General features: G+C 37.0%; 1 protein-coding gene and 1 pseudogene across 3 annotated transcripts; one reads left to right on the forward strand and one right to left on the reverse strand.

The window, feature by feature from the left end:
* Positions 1–1,146: 1,146 nt before the first annotated feature.
* Positions 1,147–23,399, reverse strand: HMMR (hyaluronan mediated motility receptor). 3 transcript variants are annotated; one of them, XM_036314858.1, is made up of 18 exons: positions 23,339–23,399; positions 20,828–20,926; positions 20,072–20,151; positions 19,536–19,580; positions 16,731–16,919; positions 15,621–15,707; positions 15,432–15,532; positions 14,011–14,085; positions 13,698–13,876; positions 13,040–13,242; positions 11,290–11,504; positions 8,436–8,552; positions 6,332–6,478; positions 5,687–5,839; positions 5,499–5,598; positions 4,458–4,634; positions 2,846–3,008; positions 1,147–2,290 (listed from the first exon to the last, which is right to left on the reverse strand). In XM_036314858.1, exons 1-18 carry the CDS (start codon positions 23,382–23,384, stop codon positions 2,271–2,273), a joined length of 2,196 nt encoding a protein of 731 aa, XP_036170751.1. In that variant the 5' UTR covers positions 23,385–23,399; the 3' UTR covers positions 1,147–2,270. The 3 variants fall into 3 exon arrangements, with proteins under 3 accessions (XP_036170751.1, XP_036170752.1, XP_036170750.1); XM_036314859.1 differs by having other exon boundaries at positions 13,040–13,239; positions 19,536–19,583; XM_036314857.1 differs by having other exon boundaries at positions 19,536–19,583.
* Positions 7,089–7,171, forward strand: LOC118659415 (annotated as a pseudogene).
* Positions 23,400–23,788: the final 389 nt, after the last annotated feature.

A 23,788-nucleotide genomic window follows, 5' to 3' on the forward strand; every position in this document is an offset into this window, starting at 1 on the left:
CTCAACGCCTTGTACATCCTTAGGTTTGTCCAGCTTGGCTGGTAGTCACAGGCAGTATTTCTAGCCTTGTGTCAGCTTTGAGCACTGTTACTTCTAATTTTGGGGGGGTGCTTCTCTCCCTGGCCTCAAGTAGTTTCCTCACATGTACAACTGATGAAAACTTAAGGGACCCTTGGCTGACCTTGAGTTTTCTCTCTGTGCAATTTTCTCCTTTCTCGTACTCTGTCCTGCCAACTCTGGCCACTTTGGTCTCCTAACATCTCAGCTCTGTCTTTTCAACTCTGGTGCTTGGGTGGGCTCTGCCTGCATTCCCCTCTCCTACATCATTTGAAAATTCTCTCAAGGCTGTAATCAGGGCACAATGATAGGGCTCACCTTGATTTTTCCCATCACTCAGGGATTGTTGTCTCATGCCTAGCATCTTGAAACTCATTATTTTGTATATCTTCTCTAGTTTTTGATAGTTTTAGGGGTGTGTGTGTGTGTGTGTGTGTGTGTGTGTGTGTAGGGTAGGGTGAGGAACAATAAATTTGATCCCTGTTACTCCATTTTTAGTAAAAGCAGAAGTCTTGGAACTATTTGATTTTATTATATAAATTTCCTAATTTCTATATTTCCTCTGAACTTAATTAAAATGACATTTAAAAATTCAACTATGTATTAAGTTCCAATAAAATCATTTATTGTGGCCCTAACCGGTTTGGCTCAGTGGATTGAGCATCGGCCTGCAGACTGAAGGGTCCCAGGTTCGATTCCGGTCAAGGGCATGTACCTTGGTTGCGGGCACATCCCCATTAGGGGGTGTGCAGGAGGCAGCTGATCAATGTTTCTCTCTCATCGATGTTTCTAACTCTCTATCCCTCTCCCTTCCTCCCTGTAAAAAAATCAATAAAATATATTTTAAAAAATCACTTATTGTGAAAAGCTATTCTGATTGTAATAATCTTTGTTGGTCCCTTAAGGGGGAGACATTATTTTAAAAGGTGGATTATAATATACTAACTGTGTAAGTCAGAAACTTTAGATGGAGTATTACCATTCTCTAAATAGTATACTACCATTTGTAATTCTAGAGACAAGGTAGGTCGGGGAGGGCAGAGATAATAAATATACCTTAAATGGAAGCATTATGTAACTTCATATGAGTTAATGACTTACTGTGTGATCTTTATTTCACATTTCAGAAATACTAATCCATCATCCAGTAGTCAGGCCGATGCCAAGCAATAGAAGAAAAACTCTATTTAGACAAGTGCTCTCCCCCTCCTAGGAGCATGCTGGTGCCTTTCCCTTCCCCCTGTTCTTCACACAGGCCTACATCTCCTAAACTCTAAGGGTCCCCATGAAACTTGCAACCAGGGGAGAGTGGGCAGCAACAACTCGTCCTGGGCTAACCCCCTGTACCTGTCCCCAAGGGCCCCTCTCCTCTGACTTCTCAATGAGCCAGAGCAGCCCTGCCGAGGCTCTCCTGTTGTTTCTTCTGTCCTAAACCCTTCCTTATTTCACTGTTCCCAGCTTTAAAAAACAGCCTCTCAAAATAAAAAAAGTTATTTCAGATTTTTAGTGTTTCTCAGGTTTTTATGCATTTAAGAATTAACTGCAGAGTTTGTTTCAAATGCAGATTTGTTTCATCCCAAAACTCAGATTTTAATTTAGTAGGACTGGGATAGAGTCTAGAAATCTGCAAATTATTGACCAGCTCAGTGACTCTGATAAGAGATGACTATGGAATTAGGCATGCCCTTACTTCTTGCTTGAACTGGATAAATGGGTGATGGGTAAAACACACTGAACATTTTTAGGAGAATAAATGTAGAGGCAAGAACAAGCCAAGGTATTTTGTCTTAGCTTAAGAGATTCAGATCAGAAAAGCCATCCAGGATCAAACTAAAAAACTGGGTATTAGGATCTTGAAACCACCTTTAGTTTCAGAATAGGGGAGTAATAACATAAAAGTGATTTTTAAAGGAAGGCTGATTGCTGGGATGAGTTGTAAAGCTGGAAAGCCAAGCAGAAGGTTTACAATGAAGTGACGAAAATGAACATCAGGGAGGAGGTACCAACAAGAGAAAATAAAATGTCAGAAGACATATGGGTAAAAACATTGAACTTGCTTTCAGATACCTAAAAATAGGAAGTTAATATTAAATACATTTTAAAAGTATCCATTACAAACAGCGACAATAACAGCAACAAGAATAAGAATAAAATAATCTTCAACTTGGTTTTTCAGATCTTTACTTGCATGATTCTTGAAACTCCATAGGAGCTCAGTAGCAGTTTGTATTGCCTGGAGGGATTAATAAAAAGAGGTGTTAGTGTCCTAAATCAACACCAGTTCATCAGTCAGTATAAACTAAAAACGGGCACCTGCTATCTTTTGTAAGGTGGACAAAGCAATGTTCACATTCTGTAGCATAGTTTTATTTATATTTCTTCATTCACTGTTTCAACCCATTTTGATTTATTGTCAATGATACCAAGATTCACAATCAAGAGAGAATACCTACTTCTCCAAAACTACAAATTAGACATTGAGGTTAAAATGCTAAGTGTGTGTTACAGGGAATAGTTCTGGTTGGGGGGCAGGTAGGAACAAAAAAGTCAGACAAGGCTTCAAGGAAGATGGAGTTTCAATGGGCTTGAAGGACAGATGGGATCTGGAGACATGGAAAATATAAAGTATGGAAGGAGGAAAGAAAAGGCATCTCACACAAAAATTTCAGAATTTCTTTCATAACAGAAACTGTAAAAAAATTTTTCAGTTCATAAAAATGATTAATTTGCTAAATGTTCTAAAAGCAAATCCAAAGGAAGATGACACTTCTATGCATTCATTTCTTACCTTCTTTTAATGGGGTTTTCAGAACAAAATTTTCTTTACTTTCATGAAGAAAAGCCTTTGAAGGATCAAAGCGTCTGATGCCCAGAACTTTATTCAACTCCTCCTGAAGGTTTCTCTCACTTTGCTTTATTTTAGCAAGCTGAGAGCGGAGCTTTGACACCTCCTGTGTAAAAAAAAAAAGTAGACAATAAACAATTATTTAAGATCACGTTGGTAAAATGTGTAACCAATGTTACTGACAAATTCCAAAGTCCCTCAGATATCAAACCAAATGGCAAAAATCACTACTAGATAGAGGCTTTCAGACTATGAAGTTAGTCCGGCCGGTGGGACTCCATTGGTTGGGCATCGTCCTATGCACCCAAGGGTTGCTGGTTCTATTCCTGGTCAGGGCACATGCCCGAGTTGCAGGCTCCATCCCTGGTAGCGGGTGTGCAGGAGGCAGCTGATCAACTTTTCACTCCCACACCAATGTTTCTCTCTCTTCCTCTCTCTCTAAAATTCAGTAATAAATGCTGAGATCAACTTCCAGCATGAGGACCTGAGGGGCTCCACTGACCTGCTTCCTAGTGAAACTAAACATTAGAAAAAGGCAGAAAGTAGATTAGTGATGGGAGGGAGGAGTGGATGAGAAGATAGGGAGATAATAGCTAAAGGGTAAGGGGTTTCATTTTGAGGTAATAAAAATGTTCTAAAATTGACTGTGGTGATTGATGGCTGTAGCTATCTGTACATATACTAAAAGCCACTGAGTTGTACACATTAATGGTGTGTGAATTATCTATATGTGTGAATTATCTATATATGTAAAAGCCTAAGCAACCGTTAGGACTGGACAACTGGACGACCGGCCAGTAGCTATGATGCGCACTGACCACCAGGGAGCAGATGCTCAATGCAGGAGCTGCCCCCTGGTGGTCAGTGTACTCTGACAGCCAACCTCCCATAGTTCCTCCCCCCACCCAAACTCCTGTGGTCCTCCCCCCCCACCCTCGCCCAGGCCGAGGGACCCCACCCAGGCATGAATTCGTGCACTGGGCCTCTAGTATTTCAATAAAGATGTTAAAAAACTTAAATGCCTAACTAGTTTTGAACACTGCCTATCGTTATAGTATTTACTTACATCAAGGATTTTCCTACTTTACAAATAGAAATGGATATGTAAACCTTTCTGAATCTTTCCAATCATTTTTTAGAGAGGATGGAAGGGAAGGGGAAAGACAGAGAGAAACAGCGATGTCAGAGAGACACATTGATTTGTTGCCTCCCCATGTGCCCCGGCCAGGGCCAGGAACCGAGCCTGCAACCAAGGTATGTGCCCTTCACCAGAATCGAACCTACAACCCTTCAGTTTGTGGGACGACACTCTAACCACCGAGCCAAATCGGCTAGGGCTCTAGTAATTTTCAACATACTAATGTAGTTAGAAAATCTGAGAACATTAATACCCATCTGGTCAACAATGTAAAATAAAATAAAATAAATCCTTAATTGTTAGATGGACTATCACTTTTTTCTGATACCAAAGTCCTTCATTTTACTTAAATGTTATAAATAGAATAAAAAATACCCCACCCCAATATCTTCAGTAGGACTGTGTTATTTTACAAACCGATTTGAGTTGGCTATTTTCATCTTTCAATTTCACAACATGCTTGATTTTTTGCTTTAGATTCTGATGGCCCAATAATTTAGCATAAGAATCTCTTAGTTTATTTAGTTGGTCCTGAGCTGCACCATGTTCATTCAACAAAGCCTGTTTCTCTGCTTCAAATGCATCCAGTTGTAGCTGAAAAATAGGTTTTTTTTATATAAAGTTAAGACTTAAAACTGTTAAATCTTACTTGTCTATATAAATTATATAGAAGACAAAGTTAAAATAAAATTTAAAAATGAACAAAAACAGATTTTGTTAACATATTCTCAGAGCTCTCCATAAATGAGACTTTAAAAAAATTTTTTGTGTTTTTCATTTCAAAGATCATAAAAACAGGGAAAGAAACAAGAAGACTAGGCTGGCCAGCCTAATTTGTATCAACTGGATCATATTATAACCAGAACTCCTAATCTACTGAAGTGCCAAGATTAGCATTTATCCTTTGGCTATCTTAAGATCAGTGTATTAACTTGAGATACACTGAGAAAGATCATAACAAAATAATTATCACAAATTTACATAGATTAATGATCAAAAGAAACTTCTAAGCTATTAACTTTAAGTCTCTTATTAGGAGGTATTTTCTAGATCAGCTGTGGACAAAATACGGCCCGCGGGCCGGATTCGGCCCGTTTGAAATGAATAAAACTAAAAAAAAAAAAGACCGTACCCTTTTATGTAATGATGTTTACTTTGAATTTATATTAGTTCACACAAACACTCCATCCATGTTTTTGTTCCGGCCCTCCGGTCCAGTTTAAGAACCCATTGTGGCCCTCGAGTCAAAAAGTTTGCCCACCCCTGTTCTAGACTATAAAGGCTTTACTAAAATATGTATGCATAATAATTTGACAAAATTTATAAGCCTTCTTTAATAGGAAGTTAAATTGGCACTAGATGCACAGCAAAATGGTCTTTCAGAAAAACCAAGTCACTGTCGTGATAAAGCGAATAACTAAAACAAACATGAGTTACGTTCAGTCCTATTTGACACACCTGAAAAGGCTTTGTTTTATTATATAGCTCTTCATAAAGGAGACGCCACTTATTCATTTCCTCAGTTAATTCTGCCACTGTATTTTCTTTTCCAGCTTTTCTGTAACAGAAAATTAAATTAAAGACACAGTGTATTCGAAAAAAAAAAAATTGAGGCATGTGGCACCTGGGTTCTGAAGCGTGATTACCTTGCTGCTTCCTCTTCCAGCTGCTTCTTAAAGTCTTCACCTTGTTGCTTGAGCTGGTTCTCCAAATCACTTATTTTTTGGAGAGAAGAAACTGTGATTTCTTTAATTTCTGCTTCTTTAAGTGCTGCTCTGGTCTGCAGATCTAGAAGCATCCTAGATGTTTGAGAGAGAAGAGTCCACTAAACATTTTACAACCATTTAATTACTTTTTGTTCTTTTCCTTTATTTTTTAAAATTTAAGGACTTTTTTGAGAACTTTATATTTTTACCTAAATTCTTTTTAAAATACATATTTTGTATTATTGATTTCAGAGGAAGGGAGAGGGAGAGAGAAATAGAAACATCAATGATGAGAATCATGGATTTACTGCTCCTGCACGCCCCACACTAGGGATCAAGCCCGAAACCCAGACATGTGCCTTGACTGGGAGTCCAACAGTGACTTCCTGGTTCATAGGTCGATAGATGCTCAGCCATTGAGCCACGCTGGCCGGGCTTAACTAAATTCTTTATTTGCAGTTTGAGATCACCCAAAGCAAGCCATGAAACGAACTACAACTCCCTGCATCACTTGGTAGCTGGCTTTTAACAACATTGTCTTAATGGTTTGAGGGCCACAAGCATGGTTTTATTTTTACTACATACCTTGCATATTCTTGATTTGAGCTCTCAGTTGCCAATATCTGATGCTGAACATCCTCTGCACTTTTCTCGGCCTTGGCCACTTTTTCCTTAAGTGATGAGTTCTCCAGCTTAAGATCTTCTATCTCACTAGCTGTTAATGCTTTATAGCTTATTAACAAGAAGAATAAGTTAACATACACATGACAAATATGTAGCTCATAAATTTATAGTTTATAAAATTTTAGGTAAGGCAAAAAAAATTTTCAGTATCTATTTATGCACTTATACAAGTAAGAATTCAATGTTCCGAGGTCAGTGCTAATGAGCTTATACTGCATAGGCTTTTCATTCCAATAAAAAAAAAAAATCCAGTGACTCCTATGTGCAGGAAGTATGCATACAGAGATTTAAAAAAACCAACTACCAAACATAAAAATTACTCTAAAACAAAAATCCTACAATCCCTGCACTTTCTGTCAGAGTTCATGGTCTTGTGGGGAAGATAGGAAAATGCCTCTCCAGGTTTTCACAGAATATTTGAAAAAATAAGTATATAATTAAATTTGGGGTAAGAGTTATGAAGAAAAACTACAGGGCTCCTTAAGCTAATAAAACAGAGAAGACTATATTTTGGTTGGTGATTCAGAAAAGGCCTGAGGAATTCAGTTAAGTTGAGACATGATGGATAAGGAAGATTTTGCCAGGCAGTTAGGGCAAAGTATTTCAGAGGGAAAAGATGCTCAGAGGCAGGTAGACCATAGGGCATGAAAAGATGAGACTGGAGTGCTACTAAAATTGGAATGATACAGAGAAGATTAGCATGGCCCCTGTGCGAGGATGATACACAAATTCCATATTTTCAAGCCAAACAAAGAAACAAAAAGAAAAAAGATGAGCCTGGAGCCTAATAAATAAGAGCGGCGAGAGCAGAAGCTAGTGAGGACTGAGGCCACTCATCACTGCAGGGCACCATGGGGTTACCTGAGGTCTCTAAGTGTGTGGACTACTCTGGAGACATGAGGAGAATAGACTGGGGAAGGTGCACAGGGACACATTGGAAGATTAAATACAAGATAACTATCAGTCCCGGTGAGTGAAAAAGGCTTTGCCTAAGGAGCTGGCAATGGAAAGATGTGAGATCTCTTTTGGAGGCTGAATTTTAAAATTCCAGAAATAGATTAGGTGTTAGGAAAAAGGGAGAGAAAATGATCAAAGATGACACTAAGATTTATGGAATGAGAAGGGAGGAAGATGTCACTGACTGATATAAAAAAGAATGAGAGACTAGAGGTAGAAAGAGATAGAGAGAAGATCAATAGTTGTTTTAGACACGTTGCTATTGGAAGATAGTCAGATATCTACTTGGAGATGTCAAGTAGGCAGCTGGGTAGGTGGATACAGAGCTGAAAGGAGACGTGTGATCTGAAGGAATAAATCTTAATGGTATTAGCACAGTGATGGTGAGTGGATTCACAGAATGGCTAAGGCACTATCTTTCAAAGTAGCAAGACAGGAAATTCCTTTACAGGATTGAGAACAACACTAAAACTTGCCTAATATAAAATTTATATAACTTATATTTCTGCTGTGACAGAAAAATTATAATTAAAATAGATACCTACATATATTAGTACATGATATGTGTGTGCATATGTGTATTATATATAATACATCACATGAAGATCACTAGGAAAGAAGGTACTATTCAATGAATGGACACTAGGCAATTCATTATCCACATGGAAAAACAAAAATAAATTTGATCCCAATATCACTACACACAGAAATCAGTTCTAGGTGAAAAAGTGAAAAGAGAAACTGAAACTTTTAGAAGAAAAACAGGTGACTGTCTTTATGTCCTTTGGGGCAGAAAGAAGTTCTTAAATGAGATGCAAAAGTGTTCACATAAGAATCTACAAACTTAGCCACATTGAAATCAAAGGGAAATTACTATACATCCTAAGACTAACATGCAACACTAAATGCCCATTTATGGTTGGTCATTATGGAATTTAAAGTGATTCCAATAATTTTATTTGTGCAATTGATTTTGTTGTTCGGTTTTTCCTAAGTGCCTCTCCCTGCTCTTATTATGTTTGAGAGTACAGGCTCCCAATAAAAATACCTTTCGAACTGAGCAGTAACATCTCCAAGGTTTTGCTCTGCAGTGTTACACCTTTCCTGCAAAAGCAGGGTGGCCTGAGTGTGAGCAGCACTACTTCCCTCCAGTTCAGCTTCTTTCCTAAGAAAAATGGAACAATGAAAAGATAAACTACTAACTACAATCATTGCCCTAAGAAAGAGGTTAGTATTTACCTTTGACACTCTTGGTGTCAAAGGTGAATCCCAAACCTTCCTGTTTACATTAGCTACTGGATAGCTTAGATGTAAATTTATGAACGACTACATCTAAAAGCATGGTTACTATGTAGGACTTCATATTATCTTTCCTGTTCTTTTTTACTTTTGTTGTCATCCTCATTTACTTATTTCCACACTTATCGTTTTATATCACATGTATGTATGTAGTTAAACATTTTTGGGGAAGTAGGATAAAATGACTCAGATAGAATCTTAATAGCAACAGCTAAGAATGTGAATTACTAGTTAGAAAGCATTTGTACTAAATAAAATTTAATTTTCTGCGTGTAGACTTTTAAGAAATAGTTAGTACAGGATACTAATAGTTTTAAAAGTTACAGGATTATGTAGATCTATTTTGATTGTATCAATAACCCACATTATAAATTGTTATTCAAAGATTCAACAACTTATTAAATAATATGTTACAAAATGATGATATAATTTTTAGATATGCATATTAGCTTATGAGATCTTTTAAAGAACATTTGGAACTAAAAACTATAAATAAGAAGCATTATTCACTTACAGACTAAGTTTGACACTGAGACAAGATAACAGCTGGTCGAATTCATTCTGTAATGAGTAGGGGACTTAAAAAAATATACACACAGCAGCTAAAAGCAATCAAATCATACTAATGGGTTTATAACAAAATATTATATTTCCTGCCCCCTAGAGGAATCACTTCCACTATCTTAGTTTTCCTTTTTAGCATAAAATTTCCAGGCTGGAAGAGATGGACCACAGAAACCATCTCATAAAACTATTTTATATATAATGAAATAGAAAAGTATGGAGATTAAGATTATCTTCCTCATAGTGACACAGCTAGTAGCAAAATATTTATCTCCTGACCTCTGGACAGTTCTCTGAGTCAGAATAAATGATTGTGTCCACTTTCTTTCTGAAACTGAAAGCATCTACTCAGGCACTTAAAGCACCTGTCCCCTGAGACTGGCTGCAATATCGAACAATCCCCTAATTACATTTGGTACTGCTCCTGCAAAAGCAGGTATATATATAAAACCTTGGTGTGCTTTTTTTTTTTTTTTTTTTTAAATATATTTTATTGATTTTTTACAGAGAGGAAGGGAGAGAGATAGAGAGTTAGAAACATCGATGAGAGAGAAACATCGATCAGCTGCCTCCTGCACATCTCCCACTGGGGATATGCCCGCAACCCAGGTACATGCCCTTGACCGGAATCGAACCTGGGACCCTTCAGTCCGCAGGCCGACGCTCTATCCACTGAGCCAAACCGGTTTCGGCTTGGTGTGCTTTTTAAAATTTTACTTATTTATTTTACTTTATTTTCTAAAACACCATTTTCCCCCTAACTTTTTCTTTTTTTAAATCACTAAGCATTAAAAAAAACAAAACAAAAAAAACACACACAGAAATTAATAACAAAAGTATCCAACAAGAGATACACACAGTTCTAGACATATTACATGTAGGCTCATGTCTAGTCTACGCTAGGAAATTTTATAGTGATGAAATCCCAAGGATTCAAGTAATATAATTATTTTATTTGTAATTTGGACATTTTAATTTAAGTTAATGTAGTGGAGGACACATAACATGATGAAATCAATATGGAACTGGAGTTAAAAAAAAAAGCATGAGATCTCAGTCTATTTCTAATAATACATTTCTTATTACTTTTACATATGTGTTATTTATTTCAGAGATAGTAAGGAAGAGGGAGAGATAGATAGAAACATCAATGACGAGAGAGAATCATTGATCGGCTGCTTCCTGCACCCCCGCTGTACTGGGGATCGAGCCCGCAACCCGGGCATGTACCCTGACCGGGAATCTAACTGTGACCTCCTGGTTCACAGGTTGACGCCCAACCACTGTGCCATGCCGGCGAGCCATTTCTTATTTTTTAATGTTTCCCAGTTCTGGTTTTTTCCCCCCATTTTGCTTTTTGATGGTTATTTTTGAAGTGTTTGTTCTCCTTCAAAACAGGTAATTAAAGATATAACTCACACTATGTAAACTGATGTACACGTATACAAAAATGTAAGTGTGTCTTATTAAAGGGTGGGAAACTTAATTTTGCGGAGTATTTTTCTAAATCTATTATTATTGTAACACTAATGTCCCTTCACTTTTAGAAAATATGAGAGTAATTACAGGATCCACAAAATTTTGGTCATTTAAAAAAAATGTATTTTATTGATTTTACAAAGAGGAAGGGAGAGGGATAGATAGAAACATTGATGAGAAACATTAATCAGCTGCCTCCTGCTCGCCCTCTACTGGGAATTGAGCCAGCAACCAAGGTACATACTCTTGACCAGAATGGAACCCAGGACCCTTCAGTCCACGGACCCACACTCTATCCACTGAGCCAAACTGGTTAGGGCTGGTCATTTTTGAATTAAAACTCTTAAACCACTGGCTTTAAATAAAGAAAGGGCTTGGCTTCTATTTTGGCTGTCATACTTATCTATATGTACATCCTATGCATGTACTTACTTCTCCTTACTTGCAAAATAATTCTAACCTCACTCACTTGCATGATTGATATGAGAATCTCGAGAATGTTCTGGAAAAATACTTTGTAAAATCTGAAGTCATATGTGTAAAGTCCTATTAATACAAACCCCTTCAGCTTTTCTTCCAGAAGTTTCAGTTCTTCAGCTCTAGCTTTTGTCTCTTCTTCCAGCTGTTTGACCAACTTTTCAGATTTTTCCTCCTTCTGCTGTAATTTATCTAGTTCATCCAGAGCTTGCTTTAATTCTTCCTCAAATAGATTCTTCTCTTTCATCATGTCCTCTTGAAAAGAACAGAGCTTCTGCTGAAGACTAGAAGATAATTCCTACATTCAACAGAAAACCACCAAAATAATTCAAAAGGTTTAAATAACTTAATTTAATAATTTATGAGGTTTTATTAAGGACAGAAAAATGTACAGCTAATGAAGTAAGAATATCAAATTCAAGGTTCTCAAGGAATTTGAAAAAATATAAAGATATCATATTCACTTTGTCAGGGAGTATATCCTATAACTTGTCAACATTGTGATAAATGTTATTTTAGTCTTTTTCCTATGCAACACATATACACAAACCTACTTCTTATAAAACTAAAATCATAATTCTACAACTGGCGTTTATAACATATTTTTGTCATATGACATTATATAAAAAGGACTGTGATTTCAATGTTATATGAAAATATTTTAAAGTTATATGAGTACACACCAATAAAAAGATAAATATAAGTAAATCACAATTGTAAAAATTGTTGACATCATCAATAAAGAGAAAATTGCCTTGACTGCTTCCCATCCCAATCTTACTTTTCCCATTGCAGAGATAACCACTACTTCGATATATATGCTTTAAGGTCTTTACTTATTACTTATATAATACTTCTTAAAATATGAAAGATATATACTGTGTATATAAAAGTCATTTAAAAAACACAAAAATGGTTATTGAGATTTTTAAGTTGGTATATACAGATCTACTTAATTCCTTTAGTCTTTGTAGGTTCCTCAGCAATACAATATTTATATAATATTGTCCAACTCTCACCAAGTGTCTTTTTCTATCAAACGTTTAAATTTGTGCCAATTGTATAAGTGAAAAAGAAAAAAATGATTTCCATTTCTTTGATTACTACTAAGGTAGAACATCTAGTAACTGTTACAGGCTATCTGAATTTCTATTTCTAAGAATTATGTATTTCCATCCTATGCCCATTCTTTCTTAGTGGACTATCTTTTTTCTCATCGATATGCAAAATGTTTTTTATATAATCTGGATTATAAAAAATTGTCACTTTTGTTTCTCATATAATCATATGCTTTTTTTCAATGTAACTGTAAATGCCTATGTAGTACTCTAACTAGAGTGGGCTGGTAAAGATCTTTAAACAGTTTCCTTAATTTTTCTTTCTCTGTTGCTTATAATTTTTTCACATTATCAATACCCCTGCGGTAAACATTAAAATTTTTTTTTTTTATTTCAGAGAAAAAGGGAGAGAGAGAGAGAGAGAGAGAGAGAGAGCAATAGAAACATCAATGATGTGAGAGAATCATCAGTCAGCTGCCTCCTGCATGCCCCCTACTGGGGATTAAGTCTGAATGAAACCCTGGCATGTGCCCTGACCAGAATTGAACCATGACCTCCTGGTTCACAGTTTGACATTCAACCACTGAGCTACACCAGCCGGACATTAACCTTTTGCAGTTAAATCTGCTGCATAAACATGATTATTTCCTCAGGATAAAATTCTAAAAATAGAATTGGTGGATCACAGAATATACACAATTTTAAGGTGTTCTGACCACAAGGAAATGTATGACATAAAATAAGTACTAGTTTTATTTTCATTATAGAAAACTACCTTCTCTTGTTGCAGAAGTGAATCAATTTGCAACTCCTTTTGTTGTAACTCCTTCTCTTGTTGCAGAAGTGAATCAATTTGCAACTCCTTTTGTTGTAAGTCCTTTTCATGTTCTTGTTTTTCAAGAATTAACTTCTCTTTTAAGTTTTGCATTTCAGAATTCAGATGTTCATCCCGTTCTCTGTCCCTGCTGATGAGGTCTTCTAGGAAAGAGAAATGTTAACAACGCTGTATGCAGATATGAATACTAACCTTGGACCCAGATTCCCATTGTATTTCATTATACATACGTTTCATTAACATACATCGCATGTTAACAGAGATCAAGTATTTTCAAAGGAAAAAAACCCTCTACAGTTTATATCATTACTCTATATAATCATATAATAACCCCCCACACCTACATCTATGTACCTACCAATTTTAAATGGCTACCGAATGGAGAAGTCAAATAATGCAAAATTGTATATATTTACAAGGTAAGCAACATATTAAATAGAATATACATTATAAAAGACTAAATTCTCATAACTAGAACAGAATTTTTTGTTATTTACATAATTATTTTAAAAAGTTGTTTTTAAACATAGCAATGCTTTTCTTAAATGCTATATATAGTACTTAGCTGAAGACAGTAATACTACAAACACTTGAATACCTTTTTCTTTTTCAAGCAGCTGACATTTAGCATTCAGGTCTTTTACTTGTTCAGACAACGTAACAATATTTTCTTCAAGAGACTGCTTAAGGCTTAAAACTTCGTAATTCTTCTCTTTCAAATTTTCTTCTAACTGGGCAATGTCTAACTTGTATTTTTCCACTTGATCTGAGGCACAACTGCATTAAAACAAACTATTTTGAAGAGCACATCTATTTAAGCATAGGAAAAATTAACTGAAAAGAGATGAAAATGATGTATTCATCACACTTCAACAAAATGAGGGCTGATTTAAAACTACTATTGATATTACCTTATTTCTTCAATGTATTCCAAGAGTTTTTCCGTTTCAGATTTTTCATCAATCTTTTCTTTCTGTATTGAAACACTAAAAAAAGGGTGTATATATTAATACATACAATGATCACATGATGCTTACTCTGTACCAGATACTGCTGTATCTTGCAGGCTGATGCAAAAGTCTAAACTCTGAACTATTAATTTATGTGACATCTCAAGTTGGCAATTTAACATACGCAAGTAGGAGACCTAAGTTTTTTTAGGTGAGAAGCTTTCCAAATATATACTGATAAAAGGGCTGTGATAATGAGAGTCATCATCTACAGCACTCCAAGTGTCAGAAATAATCTTTTTTGTAGCTTTCCTGGCTTCCCCACCCACCACACATACAAAATAGCATCTGTATGCCATAAAGCCTTTGTTCTAAGCTGCCTTATATGCAATTACTTATGTGTTTACCTCCTCCAAACACCCCAATTTAAGCAATGGGCAAAAGGCTTACATAGAGACCTTACAAAAGAATATATACGAATGGTCAATAAAAATATAATTGACAGTAATAGCATATAAATTAAAACCACAAATGAGATACTACTTCACAGGGCTGAAATCGCACTGACGTCTTCTAATGTTGGTGAGGGTGTGGAACAACTGGAACTATGATACATTGCTAACTGGGAGTGTAAAATGGTTCATCTACTTTGAGTTTTTGAAAATGTTATACACGTACCCTATGACCCAGGAATTCCATTCCTATTTACTCAAGAGAAATAAAAACATATGTCCACAAAAGGGCATACGTAGCAGTCTCATTCATAATAGTCAGAAACTGGAAACCCAAATGTTGATCAACAGGAGAATAGTAAACAGATGGAGGTTTATACACACATGCCTGCAATAATGAATGTGCCCCCCAAAGCCAAACTAATTTATGACAATGGAAGTCAGAAAGTGGTTGTGGTGTGGGGGGCATTAGCCAGGGAGGAGCAGGAACAGCAGGCATGGAGGAACTTTGTGAAGGGACGGCAGTATTCTCTACCATATTCGGGTGGTGGTTATTCAGGTACATACAGCTGTCAAAAGTCATCAAACTGACTACTAGTGATCTGTGTATTTTATTGTATGTTAGTGAGAGCTCAGTAGTAAAGACAAGGCTAGATTTGTGCATTAATCACAGCCTCCTATACCAGTGCTTCTCAATTCGGGTCCACTTTACCACTTCCACAAGATTAGGCTATTAGAAAGCTTATGAGGCCTCTCCTCATCATTGATTCAGAAGATGTACACAAGTAATAATAATCTCATATCTTTTCAGCCTAAATTGTTTGGGAATGAGTAAGTCTCAACTATCACTTGGGAAAAGAAAAAGGGAACGAGAGGCAGGCCATGAGGTAAGTATTGTGGGAACACTTTCTCTTTCCTTTAGGCACTCACAGTTTCCCCTCGAGCTGTGCTACTTTCCCTTGAGACTCTTCCAGATTCTTCTGGGTGGCCTGCAGTTTCACCTCCATGCCTTGTTGTTTGGCCATCATACTCTACACAACAGAAATATGTTGCAGGAAATAAGGAATCGTTCAGATCCACAGAACCAGACGCAGCACATTCAGCAAAGGCATCACTCACCCTCATCTTAGTTTCTCTTTTGTTTCTAAGCTTCATCAGCTCAAGGCTTAGAATTCTCAGGTTCTTCTGGTTACCATCTTCAGAAAACTAAGTACAACAAACGTGAAAGCTTCAGAAATATGTTCTGCTAAGTTATATAACAAATCACTGAAGTATTGATTACTATTGATTAGTACCAGTTACTGGGACTGTTATTTGCCTGCAGCATATTCTAACAGAGCAAACAACCTTTGGAGAACCACAATTACTATTTACACTACTTATTGTTCTTGTCCCTCCTACTTCATGTGACTTTCTGGTTTATTTCTGAAAGTAGTTTGGGTGGTCACCTGCCTCTATATACTGGAAAGTTCATTGCAAGGCTCTAAAATAAACTTCTTGGCAGAGATTTCATAAAGGGTGTTTGCTTAACAAAATGCATTTAAATTGCCTGGTCTACTCTGAAATATGTGAGGGGCACGGAGTCCATCCAAAGCCAACTAAATCAGCCCTTCCTGGATGGGGCCCAGGAATCTGTTCCCTTTCCCATGGTTAATTCATATGCATCCTCACTCCCTTTGTAAGCAAAGACTCCAGCACATAGGCTGTGAATCGATGGCTCTGAAACTGAACAGTGATTTACAGCCTCCTTCTACTTCTGTAAAAAGTGAAATGACCATATTAAGACCTATTAGTATTGATAAACACAATTTATTGATTGAACATATTTATTCATTTTTGCCCTTCATTCCCAAAAGGATTTGAGATGGAAGCCGGCTATCATCCTACTCATTATTTCAAAGAAAGATCTTTAAAGTGACTTCTAGATGCAAATTCTGCAACTTTGATTAATGTCCTTATTTATGGAGGTTACTTTGAAAGAGGGGGAGAAAATGTCAGACATTAAAACAAAAAGTAACGTGTTTGTTTATAAATTCTCATGTGCTAGGCAACATAATAAAAAAGATACAATAATAATTCCTATTGGAAGTAGCTTAATATTTAAGGTACATTTAGTGAGGGGGGAAAAAAGACTAAACTAGAGTCTAAGATTCCCCCAAAAAACAGTGTATGAGAAAAAACATGTTTATTACTTATTCAATTGTCAATATTATCATGTGGCCCAAATACCTTAGATTTGAGTAGCTCATTAGTCCTGGTTAATTCAGTAAGCTGCTTTTCCAGCATAGTGTTGCTTGCAGAGAGAGACGTTTTCTCCCTGACTGCAGCGCTGAGCTTTGCTTCCATCTTCTCCAGCTCAGCTTCCAGATCCTGGAGACGCTTGTCCTGAGTACCCCGCTCCTGCAGGAGGACACGAATCTGGGTGGAAATAGGTGAGGAATGAACGATTCACAAACACAACGCCAGCGTAACTAGCTGCTACTGGTAATTAAAACATTAAAGTTCTAGGAAAATCTCTTACTGTGACACGATGCTCTGTGTGAACAATCATATTTAATTTATGACACATCTTAAAAATCTGTAAGCATTCCCAGCCACTGTGGCTCAGTGGTTGAATGTCAAACCATGAATCAAGAGATCACCGGTTCAATTCCCAGTTCCATGCAAGAGGCAGCCCATAGATGTTTCTCTCTCTCTCCCTTCCTCTCTTTGTATAAAATCATTAAAAATATTTTTTATTTTAAGAGAAAGATCATTTCAGGAGGAAGACATAGGCTTCAGTTTGTTGTGCACTTATATAACTTTAAAATATAAACAGCAAAAACTAACAGACTTAAAAGGGAAATAGATGAATTCATAGAACTAAAATTTTAAAAGTACCTCTTAGTAACTAATAGAATAATAACAGTATAAATATTTGAACAGAACTATTAACCACCTCGAACTGACATATATGGACCACTATACCTAACAAGTGCGTACATATTTTTTCTAGTGCACAGAAAACATCTACCAAACTAGACTATTTGCTGGGTATAAAAGTATCAAGAAAGCATAGCTGTAGTAAGTCGCATGGAAAGTATTTTGCATTTTTACTGGCTTTGTATTCATACTAATCTCAGTATTTTAAGCCAACATTGCTTAACTAAAAATGATTTAAGCAACACTTATGAGAACTAGAGGCTAGGGACTGACTGGGCTTTAAGAGTCCCTACCATCCAAAAAAAAAAAACAAAACAAAAAAAAACAAAACAAAGAAACAAACAAACAAAAAATAAGAGTCCCTACCATAAGATTCGCTATGCTTACATTATTGCTTTATCAGTGGTGTTTTTAGCATAGTATGATACAGTGGAAAAATAAACACTGAGATAATCTATATCATACTTTTTGCAACTAAAGAAGCTTAAGTTAAAAAAAAAAAGGGGGGGGGTTTGTAAACTCAAATACCTACATGGCTAAGCAGAAAACATAAACAAGTGAAGAGAGCCAGGTGAGGGCCGAAGAGCAAATGTGGGGATCTAAAGAGGCAGCCCTGCACAGGCCAGGAGGGGAAAGTGGAAACAGTGTTTTCAGATCTGATTTTGCAACAGAAGGCAGAAATTTGAATTTGTTTTGCATGAAACTTTCCATTTAAATACTGACAACCAATTCAAGTTAAAAAAAACAACAGCAAATATTTTGGGGCTTAAATAAAATAGAGCTTTATTTGCTAAAAATCTCCATTCTAAAAGATTAACTACCATGTAACAGGGCAGCCCCAAGTGACCAGTTCTAATCCTGGCACTGCCACTTACGTGCTATCTAACTGAGATTCACTGATTACTGCCTCCCCCCCCCCCCCCCCCCCGCCCCCCCTCCATTCATCCCTTTCATGTATGCTCAATAAAATGATAGCCTGGCCAGCATGGCTCAGTGGTTGAGCATCGACCTATGAGCCTGGAGGTCATAGTTCTATTCCGGGTCAGGGCATATGCCCCAGTTGCAGAATCGATCCCCAGTAGGGGGCGTGCGGGAGGCAGCCAATCAGTGATTCTCTCTGACCATTGATGTTTCTATTTCTCTCTCCCTCTCCCTTCCTCTCTGAAATAAACTTAAAAAATAAAATAATAAAAATAAATAAAATGATAACCAATATTATTAAAAATAAATACAAAAGGATCAGGTCAACCAGGGCAGAGATTTGCAAAGTTACCTGGACATATTCTTGGTCCTAAGCCAATATTTTACTGTAATCAATGAAAAGCTTTAATAAATCAAAAGAATATGTCCACCAGAAAGAGTCAGTAATGGAAACATGGAGAAATTACTGCCGGAAAAGCAAAGCTGGCAGTGACCAGCTTAGCCCTGCTTAGGGAAGTAAGTGGTTCTTTAGGTCAGCTCAGCTCAACAGGAATTTCTGCCATGGTGGAGATGCACTGTCCAGTATGGTTGCCTCCCCTCACGTGGGGCTATTGAACACTTGAACTGTGACTAGTGCAACTGAAGAACTGAGTTCTTAATTTAATTTCCTTTAAATAGTCACATGTGGTAAGTGAGTACCATGTAACAGGGCAGCCTAAATCATTTTATCCTTGAGGGAGGTGTATGCCACTGGTGCAGACGAATGCATCAGATTAGCAGAACTCCATTTAACTAACCTGCTAGCATTTTATGCTCACTGAGCAATTCCCCAGTTAGTCATTGTCTTAACATGCAGAGTAGCATACAGGAAAAGTAAATACAAACACATATAATTGTAGTAAACCAACATATTGATTTCTCATGATCATTTTTTCATTAAATGGGTTATCCTGAACCTGTCCCTTAGTAGGCTAACAACTTGACTTTGTCAGCATGCCACACAGACACCCAGGCTCTGATACAGGGTCCAAGCCAAGGGATGATTACCCTGTAGGCACTGGTCTGAATGGTATATTTGCCATCCAGTGTGGCTCCTCAAACTGCAACAGAATCCCTGTCTCTTAATTCTATGTAACTCTTTCCATTATACACCGCACATTTGTTTTTCAATAAGTTGAAAGCATTGCTTACCTCTTTTTCCAACATCTTCAAGTCTTTATCATTCTTTTGAGATTCCTTCTATTTAAAAATCAAAGAATAGTGATGATCAAATTTTAGTGCCACAAACATCATAGATGAATTTTATTTTTAGTTATCAGAAAAGATTAAGGATTCCAAACAGTTAATTTCTATTTTAAAAATTTCCCTGAGTCTATTACATACTTTGTAGGTGAGTTAGTAAATGAGGGAAAAAGGTTCTTTAAATCTCAAAATATTTCAGGCTTAAAAGTTTTTATCTCAATAAAATTAGATTTGTGGTTTTTTTTTCTTAAAAAGTCCAAAGAACAGAGGAGGAACTTTATGAATAAAGCTACTGACTGATTCTTTCTAATGTTAAACAGCAATACATTTTGAATTTTTAATTATGCTATCTCATAAAGAAAAGACTCTTACAAAGAGTAATCAACTTAAACTTACAGGCCCAAAGAAGGGGGAAAATGCAAAGAAATAAAGACAAACTGAAATGGTACAGTTCATAAAACAGGTAGAACGTAAGATTACCTCACCTTTAATCCCAAAGTCTTAACTTTTCTTGCTGAAGCAGGCAAAGTAGTATCTTTGTCAACAGTAAGATTTTGTTGAGATTCTGCAATAAATTGTATCAGAGACAAAACACAATTTCAAAATTTCTTATTGCAACTATTAGTGAAGCAATATGTTATTCTTTTCTTGGCTGTACATTTCTAAATAATTAGTTGCACAATATATTTTACACATCTAACATTTTTCTGATTTTCCTAATGTTCTTTGACAGAAGGCTAAGGTAATTAGCAAAAGGGAAATGAGCCCTCGTTGGTTTGGCTCAGTGGATAGAGCGTCAGCCTGTGGACTGAAGGGTCCCAGGTTTGATTCCGGTCAAGGGCACATGCCTGGGTTGTGGGCTTGATCACCAGTAGGGGGCGTGCAGGAGGCAGCCAATCAATAATTCTCTCTGATCATTGATATTTCTATCTCTCTCTCCCTCTCCCTTCCTCTCTGAAATCAATACTATATATATATAAAGGGAAACAACATATCCTTGTAAGTGTTTTGTATAATTTTCCTGATTATACAAGTGTATTGATAAAAGTATTATTCTGTAGTAGACTCTCTTATAAATCCATCAAATACAAAACATTTATTTTTCAAATACAAAAATTTAACTATACCTATAGTTTCACATTTTTAGAAATACCATAACAGCTTTAAATGTATATACTATTATTCATAACTTTAAAACTTACGAGATCATATAACCATTATTGTATTTTGGGATCCAGTACCTTTTTGTTTTTTAAATCTTTGTGATTTCTGAAAGGATACTGGTCCTTTCAATACTTCTGAAGTTTTCACATCATAAGCACCTGGAGATGGTGCACAACCTAGAGAAACAGAAAACATTAATATTTCTTCTAATGTCACTTAGAATCCTAAGTTAAAACATGCAAAGCAAAGTGAGTGATATAAATGCAAAAAATGCTATAAATAGACACTTTGTTCTTTCAAATGTAAAAATAGCACCCATTTGATATGAGAAACAATATCATCTTCCCAAATGCCCTTTATTTCAATTGGGTCAAAGGAATACCGGCAACTGAACAAAACAGCAAAGACAGTCTTGGGATGAACATTATGAAAGAACAAGCAACATGGTTTTCTTTTTAAGGATTGACTATAAGAAATTATATATTTGGAATCAACGCTACTCAGAGTCACTGAGGTTAACTACCATCAGATTCTAGAAATGAAGCAAATAAAAGTGTCTAGCCCTCAAGATTTAGCCTGGAAAAAAATGTATAGTGATAATCCATCTCTGCCTAATATCAATATATCAAAAAATTTATAACACCATAGACTATATTTGTATGTCTCAGAAATTTATATTTTATAATCTCATGTAAGTAACTGGAGTCCCAAATTAAAGGCATTTCAGAGTGCTTATGCGTAGCAAATGTAAGATCTGGCTTTCAGGACTCATAACAAAAATGTCATTAGCATAAAACTTTATTTGATTGGAAATCAATAGAGTTATACTATTCTCTGAAAAGCTATTTCCTTCAGAGTTTCATGCAAATAAATAGGAACAGCAAGGAGTTTGACAATCCCAAAGCAACTCCTACTATCCCCTGTTTTTCAAATGGGATGATAAAAGCTCACTGGTACATCTTCACTAGCATTTTTTTTTTTAAAAAAGTGAAACAAAAGAAAATATCTGTGTACTCACACATAGCAAATTTTTCTCTGAAATCAATAAAAATATATTTGAAAAAAAAACCAATAATCAGAAGCTAACACAGGCAGTCCGGCGATACTTCTGTATGCACATAAACATTCTATGCATTGCATTAAATAAATGCTTCAAACTTCCAGAACTTTTTAGTTTCTTTTCCTTCCACCTCGAATGGCTAGTTCACCTGCCATTTTGCCTGGCTAACTCTCACTTATCCTGCAGATCTCAGCCTGATGTCATCTCTTCCAGTTTTCTCTGCATCCTCCAATCAGGTTATAACCACCACACAGCAGCCTGTGCATATCATTCCTCTCATAGAACTTCCCAGGTTTGCAGCGGTGTATGTACTTATATAGTGTACTTCTCCACTTCCCCACACTAGACAATGTACTTATCCATCTCCCACATTAGGCAAACGGCTTGGAGGGTAGAGACTGTCTTAATCATGACTGTATCCCCAGTATTGAGCTCAGGGCTGAGGTGAGCAGTGTGGTGAAAACACAGAAAGTCACTAGGGATGTGGCAGATGGAATAGGGTTTTGTAATCAGCCAGATTAGGATTCAAATCCAGCTTTGTCTGCCAATCAACAGGCATTACTATGTGCCAGATACAGTGTAGTCATTGGGAGATGGTGAATAAGAACATTCCATTTCCATACTGTCTGACAGAGATTAAAGACAGTGACCTCTAAGTGTATGTTATAATGGATAAATCATGGTTCAGCTCTACCACTTACAGGCTGTTCAGTAGTACAGTTACAAAACCCCTCAGTTCCCTCATCTGTAAAATAAGGACAGTACCAGCACCTTCCTCATTTGGCTGTTGGAAAAAATAAACCAGACCTAGGAGGAAAAATCTTAGCACAGTCCCTGCATAAAAAGTCAGCCTGTAATAACTGATGGTCTTACCAACCACATTCAAGGTTTCTTGGTTGTTGCACGTATGCACCTGCAGTGGTTAAGAGCACCGGATGGATTTCGAGAAGGCCCAGTTCGGTTGTGTAACACAGGAAATGTAAGTCTTTGTCATTTTATTAGTAAAATAACGAATAGGATCACCTCTCCAGGATGCTGGGGCATTAAAACAGAACTAATCATCTATGTAAAGATCGTCCCTATTAACCGCCATCACTTCATTTAGTGTTTCCGATACCACCACAAACTGCCTTTACCAGCCTTCTTTCCTTTATGCCTGAATGGAATATCCAAAAAGAAACCCACACATACAGACAAAAAGCATGGTCAGGTGTTTCCTTTTTTTTTAACCGCAAGGCCTTCCGCACTGGACCATCCAATAGCTACCAACGTTTTGTCACACCTATTCCTTCTCTCTGCTTCAGTGTCTACACAGCACCGTTTATAGGCTGTATTCTTATTATCTTAAGTTATGCTTGGCATGTAGTAAATGCTTAATATGTATTTAAGAAGAAAAAAAAATTAATCAATTGAATGATCCCCATGTCAGCCCCCAAATCGCCTCCAATTGCCCTCTGACAGGGGGAACCGCAGGGGGCAAGGGGCGTGAGATCAACTCCGGTCCCCCAGTCCCTTCCCCCGTACGCACCAGAAGGGTCATTGAATCGCTTCAGGGGCGCCTTAGGAAAGGACATGATGACCACCAGCTCCACAAGCCGCTGGGAACCAGCGTTCCTCCACAACTTCCGGGTGCTGATCCTGGCATTACTGGCTTTCAAATTCAAATCTCCCGGCTCGTTACCCGCCCACCCCGACGTTGGCCAATTGGAAAACCAAAAACCTGGGCACACCAATCCAGGAAAGGAACAGGAAAAGAGCATGCGTACTCAGCTCTCGCCGCATCCAATGAGGTAGCTTGTGAGTCTAGGCTACCAGCCTATAGGAGAGCATAACTGTCTTCGCGCCCCGCCCTCTCCCGTGCCCAATCACGGCTGGCGTTACTCAATTGTAACCTACACACTGGCAGCATTCGCGCAAGCGCACTTCAAATCGGAGAACTTTGAAAGACGACCAGTGGCGTCACAAAGGTGGCGGTGAG

The sequence above is a fragment of the Myotis myotis genome, unplaced genomic scaffold (genome assembly GCF_014108235.1).
Source record: "Myotis myotis isolate mMyoMyo1 unplaced genomic scaffold, mMyoMyo1.p scaffold_m19_p_6, whole genome shotgun sequence".
Classification (NCBI taxonomy): Eukaryota; Metazoa; Chordata; class Mammalia; order Chiroptera; family Vespertilionidae; genus Myotis; species Myotis myotis.